This window comes from Dendropsophus ebraccatus, chromosome 2 (genome assembly GCF_027789765.1).
Source record: "Dendropsophus ebraccatus isolate aDenEbr1 chromosome 2, aDenEbr1.pat, whole genome shotgun sequence".
Lineage (NCBI taxonomy): Eukaryota > Metazoa > Chordata > Amphibia > Anura > Hylidae > Dendropsophus > Dendropsophus ebraccatus.
The window spans coordinates 35,524,158-35,549,854 of record NC_091455.1 but is presented as its reverse complement, the minus strand read 5'-3'; the positions used below and the strand labels follow the sequence as shown (position 1 = coordinate 35,549,854).

Below are 25,697 nucleotides of genomic sequence, written 5' to 3'. Positions count from 1 at the left end.
CCACCAGAATCTGCCAAACATATTAGGCTCCTCACTCTGGCACCATCCTCATCTCTATTCATACTGCACATCTGTATTAACCCCTTTGTGCCCTCATTTGGTGGGTAGGCTGACTATGTGACCCCCACTTATAGTACATGCCCCCTCTGTGTAGTCCACTATAGCACATGCATCCCTCTGTGCATGCCCTATCGCATACGCCCCCCCGTGTAGTCCCCCTTATAGATGGCCCCCCCCAATGTTTCCCCCTTACAGATGGCCCCCTTGTGTTGTCCCCTTAAAGATGGCCCCCTTACGCTGTCCCTCTTATAGTTGCCCCCTATGTTATCCCCCTTATAGATGGCCCCCCATACTATCCCCCTCATAGATGCCTCCTGTTACCCCCTCATAGATGCCCCCCATGTTATCCCCCTTACAGATGCCCCCCATGATATTCCCCTCATAGATGCCCCCCATGATATCCCCCTCATAGCGGCCCCTAATGTTATCCCTCTCATAGATGCCCCCCATGATATCCCTCTCATAGATGCCCCCCATGATATCCTCCTCATAGATGCCTACAATGTTATCCCCCTCATAGATGCCCCCCATGATGTCCCCCTTATGATATCCCCCTCATAGATGTCGCCAATTTTATCCCCCTCATAGATGCCCACAATGTTATCCCCCTCATAGATGCCCCCAATGTAATCCCCCTCATAGATGCCCCCAATGTAATCCCCCTCATAGATGCCCCTAATGTAATCCCCCTCATAGATGCCCCCAATGTAATCCCCCTCATAGATGCCCCTAATGTAATCCCCCTCATAGATGCCCCCCATCTGTGCAAAGCAGATTAAAAAACAAAACAAAAAAAACCACAACTTACCTGGCTCTCTTCTCCTGCAGGCTCGGTCTGGCACCCGGCTGATGGGTGGCTCCCCAGCTCTGTCCCGCCCCCGGCAGCACACGCATCAGTGAGCTCTGTGTGCGCCGGGGCTGTTAGGTACAGGGAGCGTCTGTTAGACATGCTCCCTGTGCCGGAAGTACCTCCCCGGCGCACACAGAGCTCACTGGTGCAGGTGCTGCCGGGTGCGGGACAGAGCCGGGAGCTGCGCGTCACCCCGAGCCTGCCTCTTGTGATCGCAAGCAAAACACACAAGAGGGAGTGGGAGGGGAGCAGTGTGGTGGCAAGGGGTGGCCTCGCGGGCTATTATGTGCTATTGCTTTTATGAACAATTATGCTACGTCCAGCTCTAGGGTCCGTTGACTGATTTGTTGTAAGGAGAAATATAGTTTTATTATATTACCCTGAATTGATTTTCAGAATATTGTGCAGGGCTATAGGACACAAAGGATTCATAAACAAGGGTTGCTAACATACTAACATCTGATTATCAACATTAATATTGATACAAGATTCAGACCTCAGGCATGAATAGTTTAATGAAATGACAATGGCCACAATTCAGAATGAGCCACAGTCCAGAGACCAGGATCTTCTATAATCTTCTTACAGCTGAGGAAAGTCTTTGTGCCTGTCCAGACTGGTGGGATGAGCCGACGGTCTTCCCAGTCCTTTTAGTTTCATCGGTTCTCACACTATAGATTGAGGAATCATCTAAGTGGTCAAATAAAGCAAAAAAAAGTTATGATCAGTGACACCATTAATCCAGGGGTAATTCAAGAATAACCAGGGAAAGCCCCACAACCCTAAATTATCAAATGTATTTATGATCCAAATGGAATTGGGAGTTTTCTAGAAACAAATAAAAAATGTAAAAAAAAAATCTAACAGTCTAACAACAATCGTGGATTGACCAGATGCTTGTTCTGAACATTGCACATTTTGCATATTGTGAATCTGTCAGCAGTTAGGTGTACTGACCTCTCCATATTGAGTTTTCCCACTCCTTCCTGTCAGCTCTGACTGACAGCTCTTACATCCTATCAGAAGATCACCAGAACTGTCAGTAATAGCTAAAGGCAGAGGCCCTGTAAACTCTCAATACCTAAGGGGAAAAGCCTATCTTCTGAGCACCTGATGAGAAGAGCCCACCTAAGAAAAGCCCATCTACTTAACACCTAACTATTCCACCTCCTTAGCACCTAGCAAGAAGTGCATTCCTCTTGAAATCAGCTTCTCGGTACCTAACATAAATATCCCACACCGTAAGCATCTAACAACAAAAGCCCATCTCCTGGACACCTAGCAAGAAGAGTCCGCCTCCTAGGCACCTAATGAAGAGACCGCACCTCCTAAACACTGGCAGTTGCCTGTACATGAAACAACATTTTTGTCGGTCATGCAGGTTAGAAGACCACAACTCAGGTTAGTATTAGGGTACTATTAAACGGAACGATAATCAGCCAAATCGGCCGATTTTCGCTCTGTGTAATAAATACAACGATCTGCCGATGACAGCGAACCTATAATTGCCGACTTCGCATCGCTACGATATACATTACCTGTTCATCCTGCAGGGTTCCTCTTGTGGTCTTCTTCTCCCGAGGTCCCGTGCGCTCCAGCTTCAGAGTAGCCTATCTCAGCTGACAGGCCGCTCAGCCAATCGCAGACCAGAACCGCCACGGCTAGTGATTGGCTGAGCTGCCTTTCAGCTAAGACAGGCCGCTCTGAAGCTGGAGCGCCCGGGACTTGAGGAGAAGACCGCAAGAGGAGCGCTGCAGCCTGGACAGGTAATATATAAAGTTAAGCAAGGGCTGCAAGGACATCGGTAACGATGTCTATGCAGCCCTTGTTAAACGATAATCGAGCCGTGTAATAGCCCAAGTAATTGAGTGCCAATCTAGCAGATCAGCGCTCGTTTACAGTTATTAGGCCCCATCGGCCTGTGTAATAACACCCGTACTCTCCTTTCCCCCTGAAGGCCCAAAACTACTGACAGACTCCCTTAAAAGCAGGGGCTAAATAATTTTAGGCTACAAACAACCAAACCGCCAGTGAGATTACTAGGTAACCGGACCTCTCTGACATGCAATGTGATCTATATAGAATGTCACCTCTATATGACGCTCATATTGGTATCTCTACCTGACATGACACTGGACTCCGCTTTCTTCTCCAAGTCTTGCTGTATTTTCAGAAGCATCCTTTCCTGCTCCAAGGCCTCCAAGTATTTTGAGTAGCTCCAAGATACCTATGTGAACAGATGATAATTACAATATTATACTATGAAAAGTAGTCGGTGCTATAATAAGAAAAACAAAGTAAGAAAAACATAGGGTATTTTACATAGTGCCATGTACATTTTATAAGGGAAGTTGGACTATACCAAGAAACATAGTAGGTTCACGGTCAGTGTAAAGCCAAAAGGGATTTACTGTATCCATCCTCTATGTGCCAGGCAAAGTATACATTTAGGGTCACTCACCACCTGCAAACCCATGGAATCTGTAAGACTGGTTATAAAGGAAATGACAACTGTATGATGTACCGCTGCCTAATTCCCCTCAAACAACATGCTGGCACAGAAACGCGTGGGACAACGCAGCTGCAAAAACTGTGTCTGGGTAATGAAAACATTACATGTAATTCCATCACATAATAAGAAACAGTTAATCATCCTCAATTAAGTAACATTTCCTGTTTTGTCAGATTCATAGCCGCAGCTTTTCCTTCATTTATAGGATTTGTAGAGGAGCAAAATTAAAGCTCTGTAAAATGATGCCCCATCGTGGGTAGGTTGTCCTCTTTGAAATGGCCGACAGAAAAACATGGATCTACATACAAGTACACTGCAAATACGACAATACCTCAATATAATTCAAGAATGTTTAAAGTGTCCCTGTCATTTATATAATTTTTTTTGTTTTTCAGAAATCAATAGTCCAGGCGATTTTAAGAAATTTTGTAATTGGGTTTATTAGGCAAATATGCCATTATCTGCATTCAAAAAGACTTTTCCCAGGTCCCTCCCCCCCCCCTCTCATTCACTACTCATTATCAGGAAATCTCGACTCTTTTACATCAGTCGGGCCCTGTGTAACCTATGGAGAGGGGAGGGGGGAAGAGGGAGATTAGTCGGCAGCAGAGAGCAGAGAACAAAGGATTACACAGCGGGACCTGTGTAAAAGCTGATATTCAGAGGCCAGAGAGGTCAGTGCTGACTTCAGAGGAGATAGCCCGGTGATGTAGCTGTAAAATAACTCTTTGTTGTCCTGTTTTGGTGCCTCATCTCTCTCCAACCCTCCCCTCTCCATAAGAGAACCATAAAGACAGGGGGGAGAGCTTCAAACTGCTTGATAAAAATTTATTTTTTGGCTAATTACAAAGTTTTTTAAAAATTGCCTGTACTATTGATTTAATAACATAAGATAACTCCACAAGGAAATCAAGTCTTGAAGGATTCTGATCCTCTGTCCTGAAGGAGAATGCTTACAGATCTCTGCAAGAGAAAAGACATGGAAATACTTCCTAGTTCTTCCCTGGTCTTTTACGCTGGAAAGGACTACAGAGCTGATCGGTGAGGGTCTGGATGCAGAGACCCCCATGATCACTAGAATGATGGGCAGGAAGCTCTCGGTCTTTCTCCTGCACAAGTTGGGCTCTTTAGACTTTCTATTGAATCTGTCTCCTGCAGCGAGGAGGGATAAGGGGAGAGAAGTGCTTAGCTAAGCACTTCTCCCTATTTGCTCTAGTTGTCATGGGGGTCTCAGCAGCACAGCGAAACCTGTATGATGAAAACTTAAAAATGTCTCTATCTTTCTAGAATCTGGCTGCTCTTGCAATCAGCTGATTATCATGGGTCTTACTCCCATCCATGAAACCATTGGGCCATGGAGCCATTAAGATGAACGGCTGTCTATGTAATGCAAGGGTGTTCAAGTTCATCTTAATGGGAGCCAGTCAACGAAAAAATTGGTCTAAAGTGAATTACAGCGTACAGCTATGTTCACACAACGACCTTGATGGCCGTCATTAAAATGACGGCCGTTGGTACTTAATTCTAGTTCAGGTTGATGATGTCCCTTTTGGGTGGGGGCTAATTTTAAAAGGTCCATTGAATTTAATTGAAAAGACAATGAAAAAAATGTAAACAACGTAAAATAATGGCAATACATTGTATGCACCAACGGCCGTTGTTTTCATAGACTCCAATTGAAATTATTAAAGAATGAAAACAGCGGACGTTATTTTAAATTAAAATGGTGGCCGTTATTTTACAGCGTGTGAACATGGCCTACAAGTGCACCAAATATGTAGGCCATGTTCACACACTGCAAATATCAAAATATATTTTGGATGTTCCCCATTAAGATTCACAGTTAATAAAGCAAAAAAAAAAAAGATACACGCCCTAAAATATTATACAGGGCTGATACAGAAACCTCTACACCGCTAGACCTACGTACGTACATACAAGCTTCAGTACAACGTCCTCTCTATTTATCTCAGCCAGAGAGGAGACACACAATATGACATCTACAGCATAGAGTGAATGTTATAATCAGACTATTAATGGCTGCCACATGTCCCAATGTCTATAATTACTATATAATGATTACTAGAATATAAATGTATATGGACTATTACTATAGCTAAAGATAATTATTATCATAAATGTGTAATACTATACATTATGATACTATACTCACATTTCTGCTGCGTCCATAAGTGTTGCGGCCAGAAAACGACTCTTCGCTGTAAGTGCTATCGTTATCATCATATATGTCCGAGAAGGTGCTCTTTCTTTTAGAGTGTTCTTGTTGCTGCTGCTGTATATGTAGAATACAGACATGATCAGATCAAAGGCTTATCAAACGTATCTGTCACCAACTAAAAGAATAATTTTCTTTAGATAACACCCCCACATATCCCGCAGCACTTTACAATTCTGGGGGTACATACATTGACAAATATCAGATATGACCTTGTAACAGTTAGGAGTGAGGACCTTGCTCGCAAGAGCTTACAGTCTATTAGGAAAGAGTTAGAGACAATAGGCAGAGGGACTTAAGTGCTTCATTTCTACAATGGTCCAGCCATTGTTTATTAAAAAGGTAGTACAAGGGTACACAGAGCAATTTTTAACGATAAACGATCGCAAACGAGATTGTATATCGTTAACCGGAAATCGTTCACCATATTACGCAGAACGATGGTTGTTAGATCGTTGCCATGATCGTTTACTCCTTCTGATCCCAGCAAAACAATGTGCAATTACACTGAACGATTAGTGAACAAATGCGGAACGTGAGCAAACGTGAGCGAACAATGGAATAACAGCGAACGATTAGCGAACGAGTAACGAATATTTTAGGTTGAGATCTAAATCAACGACAACCAAACGATTTTTCGATCGTTGCCTGCAATTACACAGAACGATTATCGTTTTAAGTCGAACGACATAACGATTTTTCCCACGATAATCGTCCCCTGTAATAGGGCCCTAAGTGAAGGTGGGTGAACCAATCACCGACCAATGTATATAGTATAGGTGCTTGGAGTGTAGTGGAAAGGTGATTTTAGAGGGTTACTAATTTAGGAAACCTCATAAGCCTGCTTAAAAGGATGTTGTGAAGGGTGACCTCCATGGAATGGTCTTGTTTTTCAAAAAAAATCCCATCAGATTGAGATTGAGGGAATTTGGAGGCCAAGCCACAAGCTTAATGCTAAAGAAGCTGGTGCCATTAATAATTATTACGGTTGTGATGGGAGGTACTATGTGGTACATGTCACAGTAACATCCACATCAATGTCAGGGTGGAAGGTTTCCACACTGCCTCCACTAGCTGGTTTACCCATAGTGCATCTTGGTGTCATCTCTTTCCCAGGTAACACACTCCACAAAATGAACATTTGGCCATCATGACCTTCCATAGTACTGCGGTCCAGTTCTAAAGCCTTTGTGTACATTGTAGAAACAGACAGAAGTCAGCATGGCCTCTTGTTCCAGTCTGGGGCTCCAAAGACCTATACACAGCAACTTTGATGTCTTTCTTCCATAGGCAGCAGTAACTTTTTCAGCAATATGTGGTAAAGTGGCCCTTCTGTGGGATCAAGACCAGACGGGCTAGCCTTAACTCCTCACACGCCATCAGTGGTTCATCAGTTGTATCTTCTTGGACCACTATAATTGTACCAACCACTACATAGAACTAGAACTTAAAACTAGAGTTGAGCAAACTTCGAGAACACTCGGGTCCGTCGAAACCCAAGCATGTGGCATTCGATTAGCAGTGGCTGAAGAAGTTGGATGCGGCCCTAGGGAGTCCTAAAAAACATGGATACAGCCATAGGCATGTAGTTCTAAGTATGACGTGATTGGCACAATAATGTATAATAATAGGCTGTATCCCTGTTTTCCAGGACTCCCTAGGGCTGCATCCAACTTCAGCAGCCACCACCACTAATTAAATGCCACATGCTCCGGTTTGGACGGAGTTTGCTCAACTCCACTTAGAACACTTTACATACCTGGATATTGTAACTCTTTTGGGCATTAGAGTTTGGCTGATTGGTCGATTTTAGTATAAGGAGTATGGGCCCCTTTAAATTTAGGTTAGGGGTAAACGAGAGGGGAAATCTACTAGGGCAGCTCAGGCATCAGTAAAGAGGTTGGCTATGCCTTTATGCTTCATAGAGTATATCACAAAAATACTGAGAAGGAATGGAATGAAGTATATATTTCAAAAGCCAAAAAGGCAATGTCCTAGACCTAGAGAAAACTGTAAATCTGATAAAGAGCTCTATATTTCATCATTACAACAATCCAAAACATACTTTTAAATCATGCATAATGTATACCAGGAAGGAAAGTATCCAAAGACTTGGATTGGCCTCTATAATCTCCAGACGTGAATACTGTGCTAGTGAGAATATGTGGGGAGATCTCAAGCATGTAAAGCAGGAAGTCCAGCATTATTTCTGCAATATAATAGTCCTGCATGGGAGATGGGGCAAAGCTATATAGTAAGAGCACATAGACCAGCTCCAATAAAGGTTTGGAAGCTGCGATTTCTACTCAAGGAGGTGTCACTAAGGGCTGACTGGCAACTCGCTCAAGACTTTGCAAAGACACATATCTGTACTTTATTGTTTTCAATGTCTCAGCAAATATATAAAAGTCTTATCAAGTATATCGTGAATACAGCTGTAAATATGCCTAAATGTACATTATATAACCTCTGGTTTTCAGCTGTTATCACTGGGGGAAGCCATTTCTGGCCATATACCTGAAGCTTCTTTTAGTGAAAATAGAGTAATCCTTGCCGGCTATTCAGATAAATGGCTCACTCTGTAATACATGGATTGGACAGGTCTGCCATATCGAAAAGGGTAGTGATGATGCAAAAAGAACCTTTTACAGTTGTATCTGTTTCCATATTAATGGTATTGGAGAAACCAAGATTGCAATGTCTAATTCATTTAGATTTATAGAGTATTTAATATTTTATCTGTTGCTTAAAGGGAATCTGTCAGCACTATATCATGCTCAGAGCTGCAGATCTGGGTGAATAGCTCATAGGGCAATAGAGCAAGAGTCATAGAGGCTGTGCTGAGCTGCAGCATGCTTGCCTCCTCCCTGTCCCACCTTTCCTTGTTTTGTATGATTGATGTACAAGGCCCAGTCTTGGAAGCAAAGCTCTTTGCATCAACAATGCAGGGCAGAAAGAGGAGTCATTTATTTTTGTCTCTGGAAATAGTGCCCATATTGTAAGTTGGATAGCTATTGTCCTTCATCTGTCTGTCTGTCTATCTATCTATCTTTCCACCCGAGAATTAGAAAAATCGTTCCGATAACCGTTTCTGTTTTTGGGACCAGTAGCATAGATCACCCATAGTAAAAAAAGAAAAGGTAATTACAGCTCACCACTCCAACTGGGAACCACCTGTGCTCGGATCCACTGCCCGGCAAAGGCAGCCCAGAACGAGATCAGCGAAACGGAACATGTCCAGCAACCTGGCGGTATTCCAATCAACAAGTCTTTATTAGTATTAAAAAGCACACTCTATAGTCCACAAGTCTTTAGCCAATGCATTTTAGGCACGCAGGCCTTTAGTGATGCCGTGACTAAGGGCCTGTGTGGCTGAAACATGTTGTCTAAAGACTTGTGGACTATAGAGTGTGCTTTTTAATACTAATAAAGACGTGTTGATTGGAATACCGCCAGGTTGCTGGACATGTTCCTTTTTGCTGATCTCGTTCTGGGCTGCCTTTGCCGGGAAGCGGATCCGAGCACAGGTGGTTCCCAGTTGTGGCACCCATAGTGATGATATAGTCTGAGGTTCACCACCTGATCACTAGACATAAAGTCTAAGAATATGCCAGAACCTAGAATATAGAAATCCAACATCCAAGATGTTTTTGGGGTACAAACATTTCTTCCACAAGAACAATAAACCCTTGGATATATGGATTCTTGTTCCTATCCAGGACAGGTAACATGAAGCCTCTCTTGGTATACAAATATTTCTGGTATTAGAGTTATGGCTTAGTCCTGTACAGCAGGAATGGGGAACCTTCGCCATGGCTTAGCTTTGGCTGTCCAGGCATGATGGGAATTGTAGTTTTGAAACAGCTGGAGGGCCAAAGGTTCCCCATCCCTGCCGTACAGTCTAGAGCTATGTAGTGGTACGTATGCGATGCGGATTTACTCACATTGGCAAGTTTCTCTAGTTCCCGGACTTTCTGTTTCATCTGTTCTGCTTTCTTTGCCTTCTTCCTCTCCAATAGAGGCACGATCTTCTCATCTGTCAGACGACTTCGAAATTCACAGAACTCCGGCCAAAACTTGAACAATATGCTGAAGATTGTCATCTAGATACAGATACAGTCGCATTTAGTGCTGGTTGCAGCGATCATTGTGTATTGTCTAGCAAAAATGTCGGAAAAACTTTAAGGCCTATCCCCATGTGTTTGTAGACTTCTGGACACAGAGGGGCAGATTTATTATTATGGCCCTAAAGTAAGACAGGATAAGACTAGACTAGATGGGACAAACTGTGCCAATATGCAGCTAAATGATACTGCCTGTGTAGTTATTTAGTCAGAGTAACACTTTAAACCACATGGTGGCAATGTTTTTGGGGCACATCAAGCTTGTACCTTGGCCCTACCACAGTTGTTGCAAGCATAACAATATATCCATCTGTTTCGGCTGACCTGTGCCTCTCGAAATACATATGGTCCAAGATCCCGGCGCCGCTCTATAATTTTCTCTGCTTGTTCTGGAGGGATGTCTATCTGCAGAGCTGGTGGGATGGAGGAGTTGATGAAACAATTGATGATCGCTGTGATCTTGTTCTGGATTGTAGACTCATCACAGTGAGAGTGGCACAGATCCTGGAGGACGATTAACAGAAAAATGTTGTGTTCAGTGGGTTCCATGAGACTGCAGACAGTTATAGATAAAGCCATACAGAGATGCTGTGAGAAAGCATATCTTTGATGCTGGTTGGGTGAGTGAGCGTCTGGCTTTGGCTATTTTCATATCTGAGCAGTCACCTTTGGCTGTTCTAGATCATGCTTAGAGCTCAAGTGTCAAAGAGGCTGTGTGAGCCACAGCATGCATGCCTCCTCCCTCCCTGTATTGATTGACTGACATGCACAGCTCAGTGCTGAAAGCCAAGTCTTGTATGTAAGTCAATCAAAACAGAAGGGTGTGGGGAAAGGAGGAGGCATGCATGCTGAGGCTCAGAACAACCTCTTTGATACAATTCACCTCTCTTCCTGTTAGGGTACACACACTATGGAAATCATGCGGATAACTTGCCTCAAATCCCGCTTGACTCTTCACCCATCCCATACACTCCATTCTATGCTCAGGCAGATTCCAAAATCCGCCCAAAGAATTGACGAGCATAGAATGGAGCCTAAGTGACGGGTGGAACTTAAAGTGGGAGTGCAGGGGGAACAACGGAATCCACGGCAAGTTATCTGTGTGATTTCCGTAGTGTGCATATTTTTTAGCATATACTGCAGTAGTATAATTGACTTCATGGATTGATGGTAGTCTACTAGCAGCTATGTTCAGTCTGCGTTCCCAACATATACCTTTTTTTTTCAGGACTCAAAACCATTGTGGGTATGCTGTGGTATATGCCAGAATACCTTTTTGGTAGTATCCTATCATATACTGGTAATGTAGCAACAAAATGTGATGTGAATGGGGCTGATAAGGGTATTTGCCAATCAGAATTCTTTATACTCCACCGTCTCACCTTATACTTCTGCACCTCTTGCCAGAAGAGCAGTCCGTTTTCAAAAAAATCTCCTTTTAAAGATACGAAGCGTTGGAATTGGCTCGCTGTAATTGGGTTCAGTAAAGCTTTGCGAAAAATAATAATTTCTTTGGAGGAAGAAATCCATTTGCTGTCTAATTGCTGCAAAAAAAGAAAATAGTCCACACATGAGTAATCCTCTATACATAGACCGGTTGCGAGTTCTGGGTGTTGTTTCCTTTACTAGTAAAACATAAGAGCCACAACATTTATCTTTATGGTGTTTTTTTTTTTTTTGTGCAAACCTAAAAGAATACAACTAATCTCGGTAATTTACATGCCGTACCTATGACCCAAACATGACTTTTCAACAGCATGTGTTTTTTTTCATGCACAGACCTTTGCTTCATAGCTTACAATATATTTAAGCGGATTGTAAAGTGAAAAAACGGGGGAAAAAAAATGCGTTTTCTTCCATTATGTTTCTTGTGATTGGATTGCAGAAAAGTATTGTCACAGATGAAAAAAAAATTATATTTTGGGCCATCTTCTACCACATAAAGATGTATGCCTTATAAGCTACCAAGATAGTTATCACCTATCCATAGGTTGTGTGCTTTACTCTCCGCTTCTTTGATTCCAACGAGAGTTGATGGAACCTCGGGAAATCCTAGGTTCAATCGAACTCGAACATTCACGAACCTGCCGCATTTGATTGCTGATGCCTGGCTGGTCTGTGGGGAAGGAGGAGACTGCCCGAGTACCGCCTGGAATTCTTGGATTTAGCCTAGGTAATGGGCTAAATTCCGGAATTCCAGGCAGTACCCGGGCAGTCTCCTTCCCCACGGACCAGGAAGGCTTCAGCAATCAAATGCGGCAGGTTCGTGAATGTTCGAGTTTGATAAAACCTAGGATTTCCCGAGGTTCGATCAACTCTTATCCCAACCAACCAATCAAAACTTTTGACATTTCTCCAGGACATGCTATAAGAAGGAAGAGTCCCACAGCACTGTGGATAGGAGTTTTAAAGGCAGGTAAAGAAGTGAATGCACACTAGATGACCAGCAATCCCAAACACTGGTGCACCAATGCACAGGAGAAGAAATCCAATGGCATTAGAGATGAGAGCTTGCTTAAAGAGTCACTGTCGTATTTTTTTTTTTGCAGAAATCAATAGTCCAGGCGATTTTAAGAAACTTTGTAATTGGGTTTATTAGCCAAATCTGCCATTATCTGCATGTAAAAAGCCTTTTCCCAGGTCCCCCCCTCCTTCCTCTTTTTCATCCACTCTGAAAAATCTGAAAATTGTGACTTGTTGCAGGAGACGTCCCCTGTCTGCTCTAGGGAGAGGGGAGGGGGGAGGAGGAAGGAGGGAGTTAGCCGGCAGCAGAAAGCAGATAACAGAGGATTACAGGCACGGAGCTGGGTGACAGCTGTAATTCGAGCTCAGACAGGTCACTGGTGACTGTCACAGGAGATATCCCGTGAGGGATTTGTAGATTAACTCTTTGTTGTCCTGTTTTGGTCTTTTCTTTAGCTCTCTCCATAGGAGAACAATGAAGACAGGGGGGAGAGCTTCAAACTGCTTTTCATGATAAAAATGCATTTTTCGGATAATAAACCCAATTACAAAGTTTCTTAAAATCGCCTGGACTATTGATTTCTGCAAAAAAAAATTTCACGACAGTGACACTCTAAGTCCGATTGTTTGGCATTTGAATACCGATGGCTAAAGAAATTGGATGCAGCCTTAGGAAGTCCTGGAAAACATGGATACAGCCATAGCCTTGACAAAGACCTTTGTGGTTGAAACATTGCTGCTGTATTCTTGGTAATTCAATAAAAAGCTTGGGACTTTTTGTAAACAATTGGATGCCACTGGATTCCTTTTCTCATGTCCCTAGGACATGTCAAACGTTCATGTTATAACAGATACACTTACATAAATAGTTTAAGCATATTTTACCTTCCACACTCCCAATTTTTTCTTGTTTGTTTGGAATATGACGTCTTCCGCCACATCTTTCATCTGTGACTGTAGGGAAGCCATAGAACATGTTTTAAGTTAGTACCATTTTAAGTTTATGTATAGCAAATATATTGTATATACTACAAACACAGACAACCTATTGCATTTTAATACTTTAAAAACTCTTTGACTTTGTTGGCCAAACTTTTTGACTTTAGTGGGATCAGCTGAGTGATGTGTAGGGGGTCCACTCATCTCTCCCCAACAGGGCAAAGGAAGATAAGGCATGTTAAATTTTAACGTCCCAATTCTTCGTCTTTCTGCTCTAAATTCACTTCATTTCATTGGTGGACAGTGTTACCTAAGTGGGGCTTCAAGTAGGGAGATTGGGCCCACTTGCCATGAAGCCCCACCTAGCCTCGTCAACATTAGAGATGATCGAACATTGGGATTTTGCAGGTTCAAACGAACTCGAACCTTCTCGAACCTGCAGCATTTGATTCCCGATGCCTTCCTGTTCCGTGGGGAAGGAGGAGACAGCCCGAGTACCGCCTGGAGTTCTGGGATACACCCTAGGTAATAGGCTATATCCCGGAATTCCAGGTGGTACTCGGGCAGTATCCCAATCCCAATGTTCGATTATCTCTAGTCAAGATGACACTGTCCACCAATGAAATTAAGCAAAAGTAAGGGGTGTGAAGATGGCATTTTTTCACAGACTGATTTTCTGCCTTTTTTATGTAGTTTTTTTCTGTTTTTTTTTTATTTTTTGCCTACTTGTTTGGAAAATGATGTAATAGGTTCTTGTTGTGGCAGAAAAGGACAACAGGTTATGGGAGTACTGGTTCTTTTTTTCCTTTCACCTCATCCTCTCTCTCACATCTGGTCAAAATCCATCAAAGTCCATACGAGAGTTAAAGTAATATTATGGAATGTTAGAGGTCTCACTGACAGGAGAAAAAAGTCTGGCTATTTTTAATGTGTTAAAAAGTTATTTGCCAAGTTTCAAGAGACACATTCATCTCCTGATCCTGATACATGAGTCCTAAACAAAACTTGGATGAAGGAGAGGATTCATACATTTTATACTTCATGCCCCAAGAGGATAAGTATTTTGATCCATTAAAACATTAAATTTAGTTTCTTAGAGAAAATCATAGACCAAGAGGGTCATTATATTATGTGGTAGGTAATTCTAACCATAGTGTATACAGCCCCAATCTCAGTGGTGTAACTTGAAGATGGTGGGATACAATGCAAGGCTATGTTCACATGCTGTGAGAGACCAGCCGTTCCGTGACCCCGGCTGGGTCACGGAACGGCCGGTCTCTGCCCAGATCGGGTGATCTTTCCGGCCGCAGCGTTCTGATGCGGGCGCATCAGCGCACCCCCGCATCAGAACCTCCCACGGCACACAATGAAGCAAGCGTCCAGAGCCGCAATTGTGTGAACTGACAGGGTTTCCTACGGCCGCAATTCATTTAATTGCGGCCGCAGAAAACTGACATGTCAGTTATTTGCGGCGCTGCATAGAAGCAGAGGCAGTGTTCAGCTATGTTCACACAACAACAAAAATATTGAATATTTTCATATTTAAAAAAACGTCCGTTTTTGTCGAGATTTAACTGACTGCAATGGCAATGCATTGAAGTCAATGGGAAGACAGACGTCCAATGCACACAGTGTATTGAATAACGGACGTTTTTGCCGCGTCAAAATAAAGAACATGCAAATACCAGCCTTTTTTATTAGTAGCTGGCTATGTTCACCCAACGTTTTTTTTAGCTCCGTTTAAAATAATGTCTGTTATTTTGAGTCTAAAATAACGGACGATATTTAGCAGCCTGGCCTCCCCTTAGTGCAATGACGGGTGTTTGCACATTATTTTAGTTTGGGATTACTAATTGGCCTTTGGGTGTGTCTTAATTGAAAATCCATTGAATTTAATAGTAAGAAGGGTGACAAAAGAAAAACTGTGTGTGAACTACTAATAAAAAACGTCCGCTATTTGCAAAAGATGTCCAAAAATAATGATCATGTTCATTATTTTGACGCCCGCGGCAAAAACGTCTGTTATTCCATACACTGTGTGCATTGGACGTCAGATTTTGTCGAGATTTAACTGACTGCAATGGCAATGCATTGAAGTCAGTTAAATCTCGACAAAAACTGACGTTTTTTAAATATGAAAATTGTCCGCCTTTTCAATATGTTTGACGTTGTGTGAACATAGCTGTTCACACACAGTTTTTCTTTCGTCACCATTCTTTCTCTGTTTTTACTATTAAATTCAATGGACTTTTCAATTACGACACACCCAAAGGCCAATTAGTAACCCCAAACTAAAATAATGTGCAAACACCAGTCATTATACTAAGGGGAGGCCAGGCTGCTAAATGACGTCCGTTATTTTAGACTCAAAATAACGGACATCATTTTAAACAGAGCTAAAAAAACGTTGTGTGAACATAGCCTTCCACAACGTGAAAAGTACGGTCGCTGTTGCCGATGGCAACAACGGCTGTACTTTTACGTAGTGGGAACATAGCCTAAAACTGGGAACAGAGCCCCCCAGCTATAATACTTCATTTATAGTACTGGTGTCCTCATACAGGAAAAAGAGACATTATGGGGGTCCTGCAGAAACTGCACCCTCTACACCCCCTGTAGTTATGCCCCTGCTCATCCTTTAGACTAGACAATAAAGAATAGACAATAAGATTTGAGACCCGTCAAAGCTTTTTGACTGTAGATTTAATAGAGATTATATGGATAGACAAAGACTAGGACAAATGGATAGTGGGAATACAGAAACTCCATTTAAAATGGTTGACGAGTTGGATTGTATTGTGTGTAAGGTGAAAAATAGTGATAGAAGAGAATTTATACGTACCGACCCTTGGGAACTAGAAAAGATACTGGAACACATTGACTGGCTCTTTTATGGTAGGTTGGAGAGTTTTTGAAAGATCTTTTACCACAGAAGAAGACAATTTGATTACTCCCTTTCTTCAAGACCTTTAGTATAACAGATATTTTCATATCAAATAATGTCTTTGATAGATGATCTGGAAACGAAGGGGGTGACTGGAGGATGTGCATCCTCCCTATTCTGTGATGAATGGCATGAAAGGTCTTGCGGTGGTCACTGATTGGTTGAGCAGGCAGTTCCTGCAGAGACGATGTCTCACCAGAAAGAAGCTGTGATGAATAGATATTGAGAGCATGGTGTTCTAGCTGTGTGGGCTTGAGGTAGGTGAATATAGCTTCTTTTTTTTGGTTTCACACCAACCCCAGCAATATAAAAGAACTATACTTTGTGGGTGGCATCACTAGACTTTCTGAAGAAAAGGTTCTTATTAGCATTACCTTGGGGGGGCTTTTGTCAGAGGACTTAGTGCTCAGACCTGAATATTTGGTGGGGCAGGGGGCAGGATGTTCTCATTTTATAGTTTAATATTTTCTGCTTATTTTGGGGGCAATAACTCTGATAGCTCCCTCTTCTCTTTGTATGTTTGTTCGTTTTAATGTGTTTCTACTTTCTAGATGTCTAAAATTTCACTGGAAAAAGTTGACTGAGAACAAACAGGGAGATTTATCAATCATGGTGTAAAGTGAAACTGGCTCAGTTGCCCCTAGGAACCAATCAGATTCCACCTTTCATTTTCCTAAGAGTCTGTGAGTGTCACGGCCGCGGCGGCGTCCAGTGCTCCGGGCCGCCGCCGCAACCTCTCTCTGCCCCACGCAGCCGCCGGGGTCCATGTGCAGGGACCCGGCGCTGCTACCTGTACGGCCCCGGGGGGCGCCTTACCTCGCCCCGCTCCTGTCTCCGGCTGTGCCGGCTGGCGCGCGCGCGCCGGCTGTCTCAGATTTAAAGGCCAGTCCGCCCCTAATTGGAGGTTTGCACCAATCACTCCCTGTAAATCCCAGCATGCCCTGTCCCTCGTGTTGGAGCCTCTACATGCTTCCCATAGCGTTTGGCCCAGCTCCCTGTTGTTCCTGACCTCAGTCCTTGTTCCTTGTTCCTGTCCGCTGACCCGGTCCCTAGTCCCTGTCCGCTGCCTTCCAATAGTTCCTGAGTACTGTTTGCCACCTGCGATTACGCCTACAGACCTCTGCCTGCACTATCTCCTGCCTACTGCTCCTGCCACGCCTCGCCTGCCGTCACTGGCAACCAAGCCAGGGGTAGCAACCTGGGGGTCACCTGCCGCAGCAAGCCCATCCCGCCTTGCGGCGGGCTCTAGTGAAAACCAGCGGCCCCTTAGACTCCGCTCCCTGGTGAGGTTAGTGCCATCGCTAGTGACGGTTCAGTGGATCCACGACTCCAGGCGTTACAGTGAGGAATGAAAGGTGGAATCTGATTGGTTGCTAGGGGCAACTGAGCCAGTTTCACTTAACACCATGTTTGATAAATCTCTCATAGTTCTTACTTTCCGTTTCTGGCGTTCTCTGAATTCTTCTGTGGATAGAAACATGGGCAGCCACTTCTTCTCAATCCTCATACGGACATATTTCTGTATCTCAGTGACAACCGTGAGAGGCAGCCGATCGTGCAGAATCTTTCCCCAACCTCCTGCCAGCATCATAACCTAAAAAAAAAATATTTTTTTAAATATGAATTTCTAAATTCATTTGTGCCCACAGTAAAGAGGGCAAAGTTTATACACATCCTACCAAATTTTATGATTCTGTTCTCCAACATTAAAGGATGAAAATTGAAGCTCTAAGGCCGTCTTGATCACACAAATTTGCGTCAGAATTTTGAATTAAAACTCACAGTATACAACAGTGCTAGTGGACAGGCTTCCCCTGCTTGACATCCAGCAATGAGGCCTGTACCTCATTCATTCAGGTTAGGGAGTGGTGGGGGAGGGAGAAGGCATGCTTTCTGCAACTCAGCAAAACCTCTATGACACTTCAAGTGACACTGTCACCCCCTTTTTGCAGTTTTCATACCTTCATACGTCACGGTTCTTTTTCCAGTGAAAGTGATCTTTCATCATCTGCGGATTGTGCTATCTGGGCAGGACTTCACGGGCGAAGCGCCACTTAGCCCCGCCCACATCACCACAGCAGCTCCATCCCTGTATCATCATCGTCGCATAGGCCCCGCCCTCTCAGCAGCCATTGGTATGGGCCGACCTAGAGGGGTGGGGCCTAGACCTTTAGGCTGGCCTATTCCAATAGTCATTGAGGGGGTGGAGCCTATGTAATGATGACTTCACAGGGGAAGAGCCTACTGTGGCACTTTGGCCTGAAGCTATGCCCAGGTAGCACAATCCACAGATGATAAAATATCACTTTTTACTGGAACAATCACCATGACGTATGATGTAAAATAAGGTATGAAAACTGCAAAATTTACCCTTTACACCTGTGTAGAGAAGTCAGAATGCAAAAAGGGGGTGACAGTGTCACTTTAAGCTCTTAGCATGATTTAGAGCTCAATGATATCCCTTTAACAGAGTACTCTAATCTGTACGGGAAAGGGGGAAGAATTTGGTCCCAAGGCAGTAGGAAAACAGCTTAAAATCACAAACTTTAACAAATTGACTGCTGTGCATACTGAGGCTATGTTCACACCTGATTCTGAATCCCAGGTTGCAGATTCTGTCAAATTTCACAAGAAGAATAGTGCTGCATACAGTGTTATTTTTACAGACAAAAAAAAGACACCATGGCAGAACCTGAGGGACCCATTATAAATTAATAGGGTGGGTGCTGGTGGTGTCAGCTGTATATGTGAACATAGCCTACAAATATACATTTTCTTAACCCTTTGACTTGCCTGCTCCTGCTGATCTCTTGTAGCCGGACTGTTAGGTCCAAAGAAATATTTTTTATTCAAATATTTGTCCTTTATGTCCTTCGATGTTTCTAGCCGTTCCTCCTTTTTCTTGTGTGACCCCCTTCTGAGATGTTCAAGATCCACCCAGCACTTGAGGTCCATGCTACAAAGGAACACAGTATTGTGAAGAAATGTACCACAGACCATAATAAAAGACTATAGAAAAAGCAGTAAGATCTCATAGAAAAGTAGTAAAAAAAGTATGTGGAAATTAAAGTCAACACAAATATGTGATAACTGTGACCCAAGTCACTTGACCTCATCATCTACACTGGATGACCCTCTTCACCAGTACTGCTGTGCTGAGATTTTGTGCTTTGAAATTATTATTTTAGTGGTGTACCAGCATCCCCCAATTCCACCAGATTTGTTGTGGTATACATCTGGTGTATCTAAGGGTGCCTTTACACAGAGAGATTTATCTGCCAGATTTGTGAAGCCAAAGCCAGCAACAGACTATAAACATAGTAAACTGGTCATAAAGGAAAGACTGAGATTTCTCCTCTTTATAAAATCCATTCCTGGCTTTGGCTTCAAAAATCTGGCAGATAAATCTCTGTGTAAAGGCTCCCTTAAGCCTGTTTTAGTTTACACAGACTATTAGTTAGCTTACTTTAGATCAGAATCGTGTGCCACAATATTGGCACATGTAGACCACGCCTACTTTCATAGTTAAGCCACACCCCATTGTTGTGGTCACACCCCATTGACTGAACCAGCAAAAAAGGGTGTAAAAAAGTCAGAATAAATGTGGTGCAAGCCATAAAAAACTTCTGGACAAAGTCTAAGAATGCTATAGTAAATTTGGGCCACTGTTACTGGGCAATGTGGCTAGGGGTGACTTTAGCTGACACTTTAACACTTTATTTTACCAGGTACCAAAAGATCTTGTGCCGTGAGTGATGTGTCCCCACAACTCTAATGCTAGGGAGAGACATGGTTAAAACGACCATAATGTGACACGTATTCAGAAAAGCGTAAAGAACATGACACCTTACACTATGGGTATTTGTCTAGCTCAGCAGCTGCCCATAGTTATTGCCAGATTTTCATCACATCAAACCAAGCAGCTATGGTCCCAAAGGAAGTGGTCAGTACTAGGGTGTAGCTGTGTACCTAAGTTATCCCTAAAAGAAGCTCTGTAACCTGAAAACCTCTCAGATCACTGCCCGATGATTATTGATGGTCCTGAAAGAAAATGTCTCATACCAACGTAACCCAAGAAGACATCCAAGACACACTGTCCTATCTCTCCATGTGAACGGTTCAAAGAGTGGTAGATGTTATATAATCACATATAACACTGGGGAAGTATTCAGCCCTGTCCTATAACTAGGGACCCTCACAGAGTCCATCTAATACATGGCTGCCAGCGATTACATAACATTGCTGTGCCTGTAAGGGGCAGACGTATGTGTTCTGTGGGACAATGATAAAAAGGCTATTGGGAAATTAGCCGTCTTATTATTAATTCTTATGGAGTAATATAATTCTATCTGATTCTACAGGTTTCAGCGATTCTAATTTACTGGGCACTTTCATACGACAAGTTCCATGTCATAACACACATTAAGAACGTGAGAATGATTTATGGGTCTCGATAAACTGGCGAAACTGCAAGGAAAACAAAGAACTTTGACAAAAGAAATACATTACTAATATGAAAACTAAGAACGGGACTGGATTAATGTCCATTCCTGGTCTCTAGTGAAGGTAGACTGTAAGGTCACAAATACCGAAATGTACTGTATTATATTGTAGCACAGATTATAGTAATGCGTTATTAGCTCCTGAGCTAACAAATACAGGTATCAGATACCTGGGATCCAGAGTTCATTTTTCATGTAGCTTATAGAGAAGACAAATATTCATTAAAGAGACTCTATACCCACAATCTGACCCCCCCCCCCCCCCCCCCAAACCGCTTGTACTGTCAGATAGCTGCTTCTAATCCAAGATCTGTCCTGGGGTCTGTTCGGCAGGTGATGCAGTTATTGTCCTAAAAAACAACTTTTATACTTGCAGCCCTGTGCCCAACGGCTGGAGCTTAGATTGTGTATGCATTAGGCTGGCACAACGCCTCCATCCCTCCTTTCCGCCCTCCTCATCATTAGGAATGCTCCAGGCAGATTGTCTTCTATTCATCAGCTGTGTGAATACTGAACATGGGCTGGATCGTTAAGACACCTGTGTAATGTTCAGACAGTAGAAAACGTTCCAGTGGCATTCCTAATGATGAAAAGGGTGGGGAGGAGGGATGGAGGGGTGGTGCAAATTTAGGGCACAGATACTCTAAGCTGCGCCCTTAGGGCACGGGGCTGTAAGTTTAAAAGTTGTTTTTTAGGACAATAACTGCATCACCTGCCGAATGGACCCCGGGACAGATCTTGGATTAAAAGCAGCTATCCGAAGGTACAAGTGGTTTGGGGGGGTCAGATTGTGGGTACAGAGTCGCTTTAAATACATACATTACAGCACGATCCCAGTCTTTTTTGTTCTATAATATTATTTGGTGATGCTATGCGAGGCAATACATACATATGTATTTAAAGGGGTAGTGCGGCGCTAAACAATTATTCACTAAATAACACACATTACAAAGTTATACAACTTTAATGTATGTTATGTTAGTGAATCGCCCCCTTCCCCGTGTTTCCCCCCACCCACACCAGACCCGGAAGTGTAGTGCTCTATACATACCTGCCTCTTGCCGACCCCCGTCCGCCATCTTGTGCCAATGATGTCATCTTTGGACGGACGGCCGAACCGCTCCGACCGTCCCTAGTGCCGGCCGCCCTCTGCTGCTTCATCAGCTGCTCAGCCGCGATTGGCTGAGCACAGTTATGCCAAAGATTACATCATTGGCACAAGATGGCGGACGGGGGTCGGCAAGAGGCAGGTATGTATAGAGCACTACACTTCCGGGTCTGGTGTGGGTGGGGGGAAACACGGGGAAGGGGGCGATTCACTAACATAACATACATTACAAAGTTGTATAATATATTTTCTTTTTATAATATAAGTCAATGGAAAATGGATCCTGATGGATGGCATATAACTAGATCCATTTTTTACCATCCGTTTTTTTCACCAATAAGGGCTCGAGTAAAAGCGATGGAAATTCAAGCGGCCGCCCCTTAAAATTCAGCCTGTCACATTGATTCAATGCGATGCCTCACGCTTTCCGTCGCTCTTCACCCAAAGAATTGACATGTCAATTTTTGCGGGGAGAGCGGGGGCATTGCATTGAATCAATGTGACAGGCTGAATTTCAAGCAACGTCCACTTAAAATTCCGTCGCTTTTACTCAGTGTGATGGGGCCCTCAAATGGATATGTTACACGGACAGCAAAAATGCAGTGTGAACCCAGCCTAATATGTTCATCCTTCTGTACAGTTGCGCACCAGAATTTCCCATTTCTCCTTGTATCGTGGTTAGAACCAGTTTGGGATTCAGTTTCATGACTCGCGCATCTTCAATTTCTTGGCAATTTGTTACATGGAATAATCTTCCTTTCTCAGAACTTCAGGACAATAGACTGATGAGTTTCAGAAGAGCGATCTTGGGCTATTTTGAGCCCATAATTGAGGCCATAATTGCCGATGTTCCAGATACTCAAGTAGCCCAAAGGCTGTCAGTTTTATTGGCTCCTTAAATAGCACGATTTTCAGCTTGGCTAAGATAATTGTCCGAGATGAATAAGCCCTCTAACATGATAACTCAGGATGAGCGAAGACAATGAACCTTTGGAACGTAGCAATCATGGTTGCTAAAAAAGGGTCTCTGTAGATTTTCCATTACAGATCAGCTGTTTCCACCATAAGAGCCATTTACAACATTAACAATGTCTAGGCTGGATTTCTGATCAATGTAATGTTATTTTAATTGAAAACAATAGTGATTTGCTCTCAAAGACAAAGAGATGATGTAAATTGGACAAAAAACAGTGGAGTACGTGGCATGCTACAAATTTATTATGTGTTTTAGAGTTTTACGCCTACATGGACAGCTTTGAAAGTTGTCTAGAGAAAGGGTGTGGTTATGAGGAATCATAAAATGGGCCAAAGCTTTCAATACTTTACCGATTCATACCTATATTGGTGTCATGGGTCTGCTGAGTCATTCACTATCATACAGAATTGTATACAAATAGAGATGGGGACTACCAGTCCATTGTACCATGTTTAATACTGCTGCCTCCTTATGCTGTAAGATGAGCCCCATCAGCGTCAGGGACAAAATGCTATTGCTGCTGCGCCCCTTATCTATTCTTTGGGTGGACGGTGGAATCTGGCTGTGCATAGTATGGAGTCTATGGGACGGGTGGAGATGCGTGCAGGCGTGAGTGGCGGAATCTGCAATGGGTTATCCCCACGGAATGGGAAGGCATCGGGAATCAAATGCAGAAGGTTCAAGTTCGATCGAACCTAACATTTCCCGATGATCGATCATCTCTAGTGATTATTGAAGTGAAGTGGTCAGTGGTCCCGCAATCTCACACATATACCTTATCCACAGGAGTGTAAGTCAAAATACCCCTTCAAGTGAAAAGCATGTCTATAACCCCAAAAACATAGAAACATTTGTCACATCTGTCAGTCCGAGGCTCTGGTATTGCCTACTTGTTGTGAGTTGCTATAATACAGTATTTTACCTTGCAAAATGCTCTTCCAGAAAGGTGCGGAAGTGTTCTAGCTCCATCCTGTGCCGCAATAATGTGTCAAGGGTGTAATTCCTATACTCTTCTGGAACCAGCTCCCATAGATTGGGCTCTCTAGGTATATCAGGAGGTGGAATAAAGATGTACTTGTTGACCTGATCATGGCAAAAGAAAGTTAATTTGTTAAAAAAAGGAATCATATAATGAACTGTATTGCTCGAAAATCGGGCAGATTTACTAAAACTGCCGGGGGCTATGTTCACACTACGTATATTTCAGTCAGTATTGTGGTTCTCATATTGCAACCAAAACCAGGAGTGGATTAAAAACACAGAAAGGCTCTGTTCACACAATGTTGAAATTGAGTGGATGGCCGTCATATAACAGTAAATAACGGCCATTATATCAATATAACAGCAAATATTTGCCATTAAATGGCGGCCATCCACTCAATTTCAATATTGTGTGAACATATCCTTTCTGTGTTTTTAATCCACTCCTGGTTTTGGTTGCAATATGAGAACCACAATACTGACTGAAATATACGTAGTGTGAACCCAGCCTAATACTGTATGGCAAATTTGCCACATGTTTAGACACACTTGTCTATCTTTATACTTCCTATTGATTGGCCAATACCTTGTATATACTTAAGGTACATGAGGGCACATCTCAAGCCCTTCTCCGACAGGACACTCCAAGTTGGCGGCTTAAACCAATAAGTCGGATGCAGAGTGCGCGGCCCATGTAAAGTATGGATTGGAGGCTGCGATGCATACAGCATCACCGTTTACCTCCGGATCACCCAGTGTGCATGCACAGGTACAAAACACAAAAAAGTTAGACTTTGGTGTTGGTGAAATTCGTACTAATTGACTTACTCACCTTTATTGAGAACCTGTCTAGGAGTCTCACTAAAGTAACTTCATTGTTAGCAAACATGGAGGTGAGTAGTTTGCCCATGGGACACTGTGAGGATGGGAAGGAAAGAAGCACCAAAGCTTGTCCTAGGTGACAGGCACCATATAGGGAACCCATTTGATCTTTGGCGTGCCCTCTTCTCATATATGTCCATCATTGATGAGCAAACATGACGGGTTCCCTCTATACGACCATCCTATATAAACGATAAAGGATCGTACCCATACTGCACTGCAGCAAATGGACATCTGTTCAGTAAAAGCTGATTGTGTATAGTACAACAATATCGAGACCCACAATCCATCACTATGATTTATATTATATGTGTTGTAGTAATCGGGAGGTCTTGGCAGTCAACATTTCGCTGCTGACAACAAGATAAAGTTACAGATTATGTTATGTATTAATGACATTAAGACTTGAATGTTTCTATGGGAGCTCAAGCTCTGTTCACACCATATGTATTTAAACCTGACATGCCCTAAAGTGGGAAATGATGATAAATTATGTTTTGTTCCGCCTATTAATCATTTGACTTGGAATATCTAATCTGATTGTATAAGAAAGGATTATACATTGTGGCACGGTCCCTGCTGTGAGTTTGTCTGGAGTCAGTCAATCCTGACATAGGATTTGGGAGATTACTTTAATGACGTTTCTTGGAAATTTTGCAAAGTCAACTTCATCAACGTGTAAATTTATGTTTGTTCACTTATGTACGCTGAAATAACGCAGACTGGACTGCAAATGGACGTATTATATAGCGATCAGGCCACTAACATTTGCTATTAATTACCAAACTGATATTTTACCATATTGTTCTCTCTGGTTCTGTATGGATCCAAGAGAAAAAAAACTCTATTTGCTTCTATATAAAATAAGCCATTTTTGGATAAACAAGATAAGTCACAAATTTAAAGGGTTTTCTGGATAGTCATTTGTATCTTTAAAAGTGCTCAGGGTGAAAATTTTAGGAAAATGTACTCACCTGCTGCTGATTCCCTGCCATTGCAGTACACGCCATGGCAGCCCCCTCTTCTGATTGCTTATGGTTTACATGGTCAGCTTATCACTGGCCACATCACTGACCCACCGCAGTTAGTGATCAGGGTCTTATCTAAGGGATCTTATGTC

The 25,697-nt window shown here is 42.9% G+C and overlaps 1 protein-coding gene across 8 annotated transcripts in view; it reads right to left on the bottom strand.

Annotated features, from left to right (window-relative positions):
- Positions 1-1,319: 1,319 nt before the first annotated feature.
- RGS22 (regulator of G protein signaling 22) overlaps positions 1,320-25,697 on the bottom strand; it is a 78,615-nt gene continuing 54,237 nt past the window's right edge. For 7 of the 8 annotated variants that reach the window (XM_069957338.1, XM_069957339.1, XM_069957345.1 and 4 more), the window contains 10 exons: positions 23,637-23,797; positions 18,922-19,084; positions 17,564-17,722; positions 13,131-13,199; positions 11,165-11,326; positions 10,107-10,286; positions 9,603-9,761; positions 5,596-5,715; positions 3,032-3,137; positions 1,321-1,600 (listed from right to left, as the gene is read on the bottom strand). In XM_069957338.1, coding sequence (XP_069813439.1) covers positions 1,482-1,600; positions 3,032-3,137; positions 5,596-5,715; positions 9,603-9,761; positions 10,107-10,286; positions 11,165-11,326; positions 13,131-13,199; positions 17,564-17,722; positions 18,922-19,084; positions 23,637-23,797 — 1,398 coding nt within the window. In that variant the 3' untranslated portion in view covers positions 1,321-1,481. Of the gene's footprint in view, positions 1,601-3,031; positions 3,138-5,595; positions 5,716-9,602; positions 9,762-10,106; positions 10,287-11,164; positions 11,327-13,130; positions 13,200-17,563; positions 17,723-18,921; positions 19,085-23,636; positions 23,798-25,697 lie in introns of all 8 variants that reach the window. The other variant, XM_069957344.1, reaches the window with a different exon arrangement.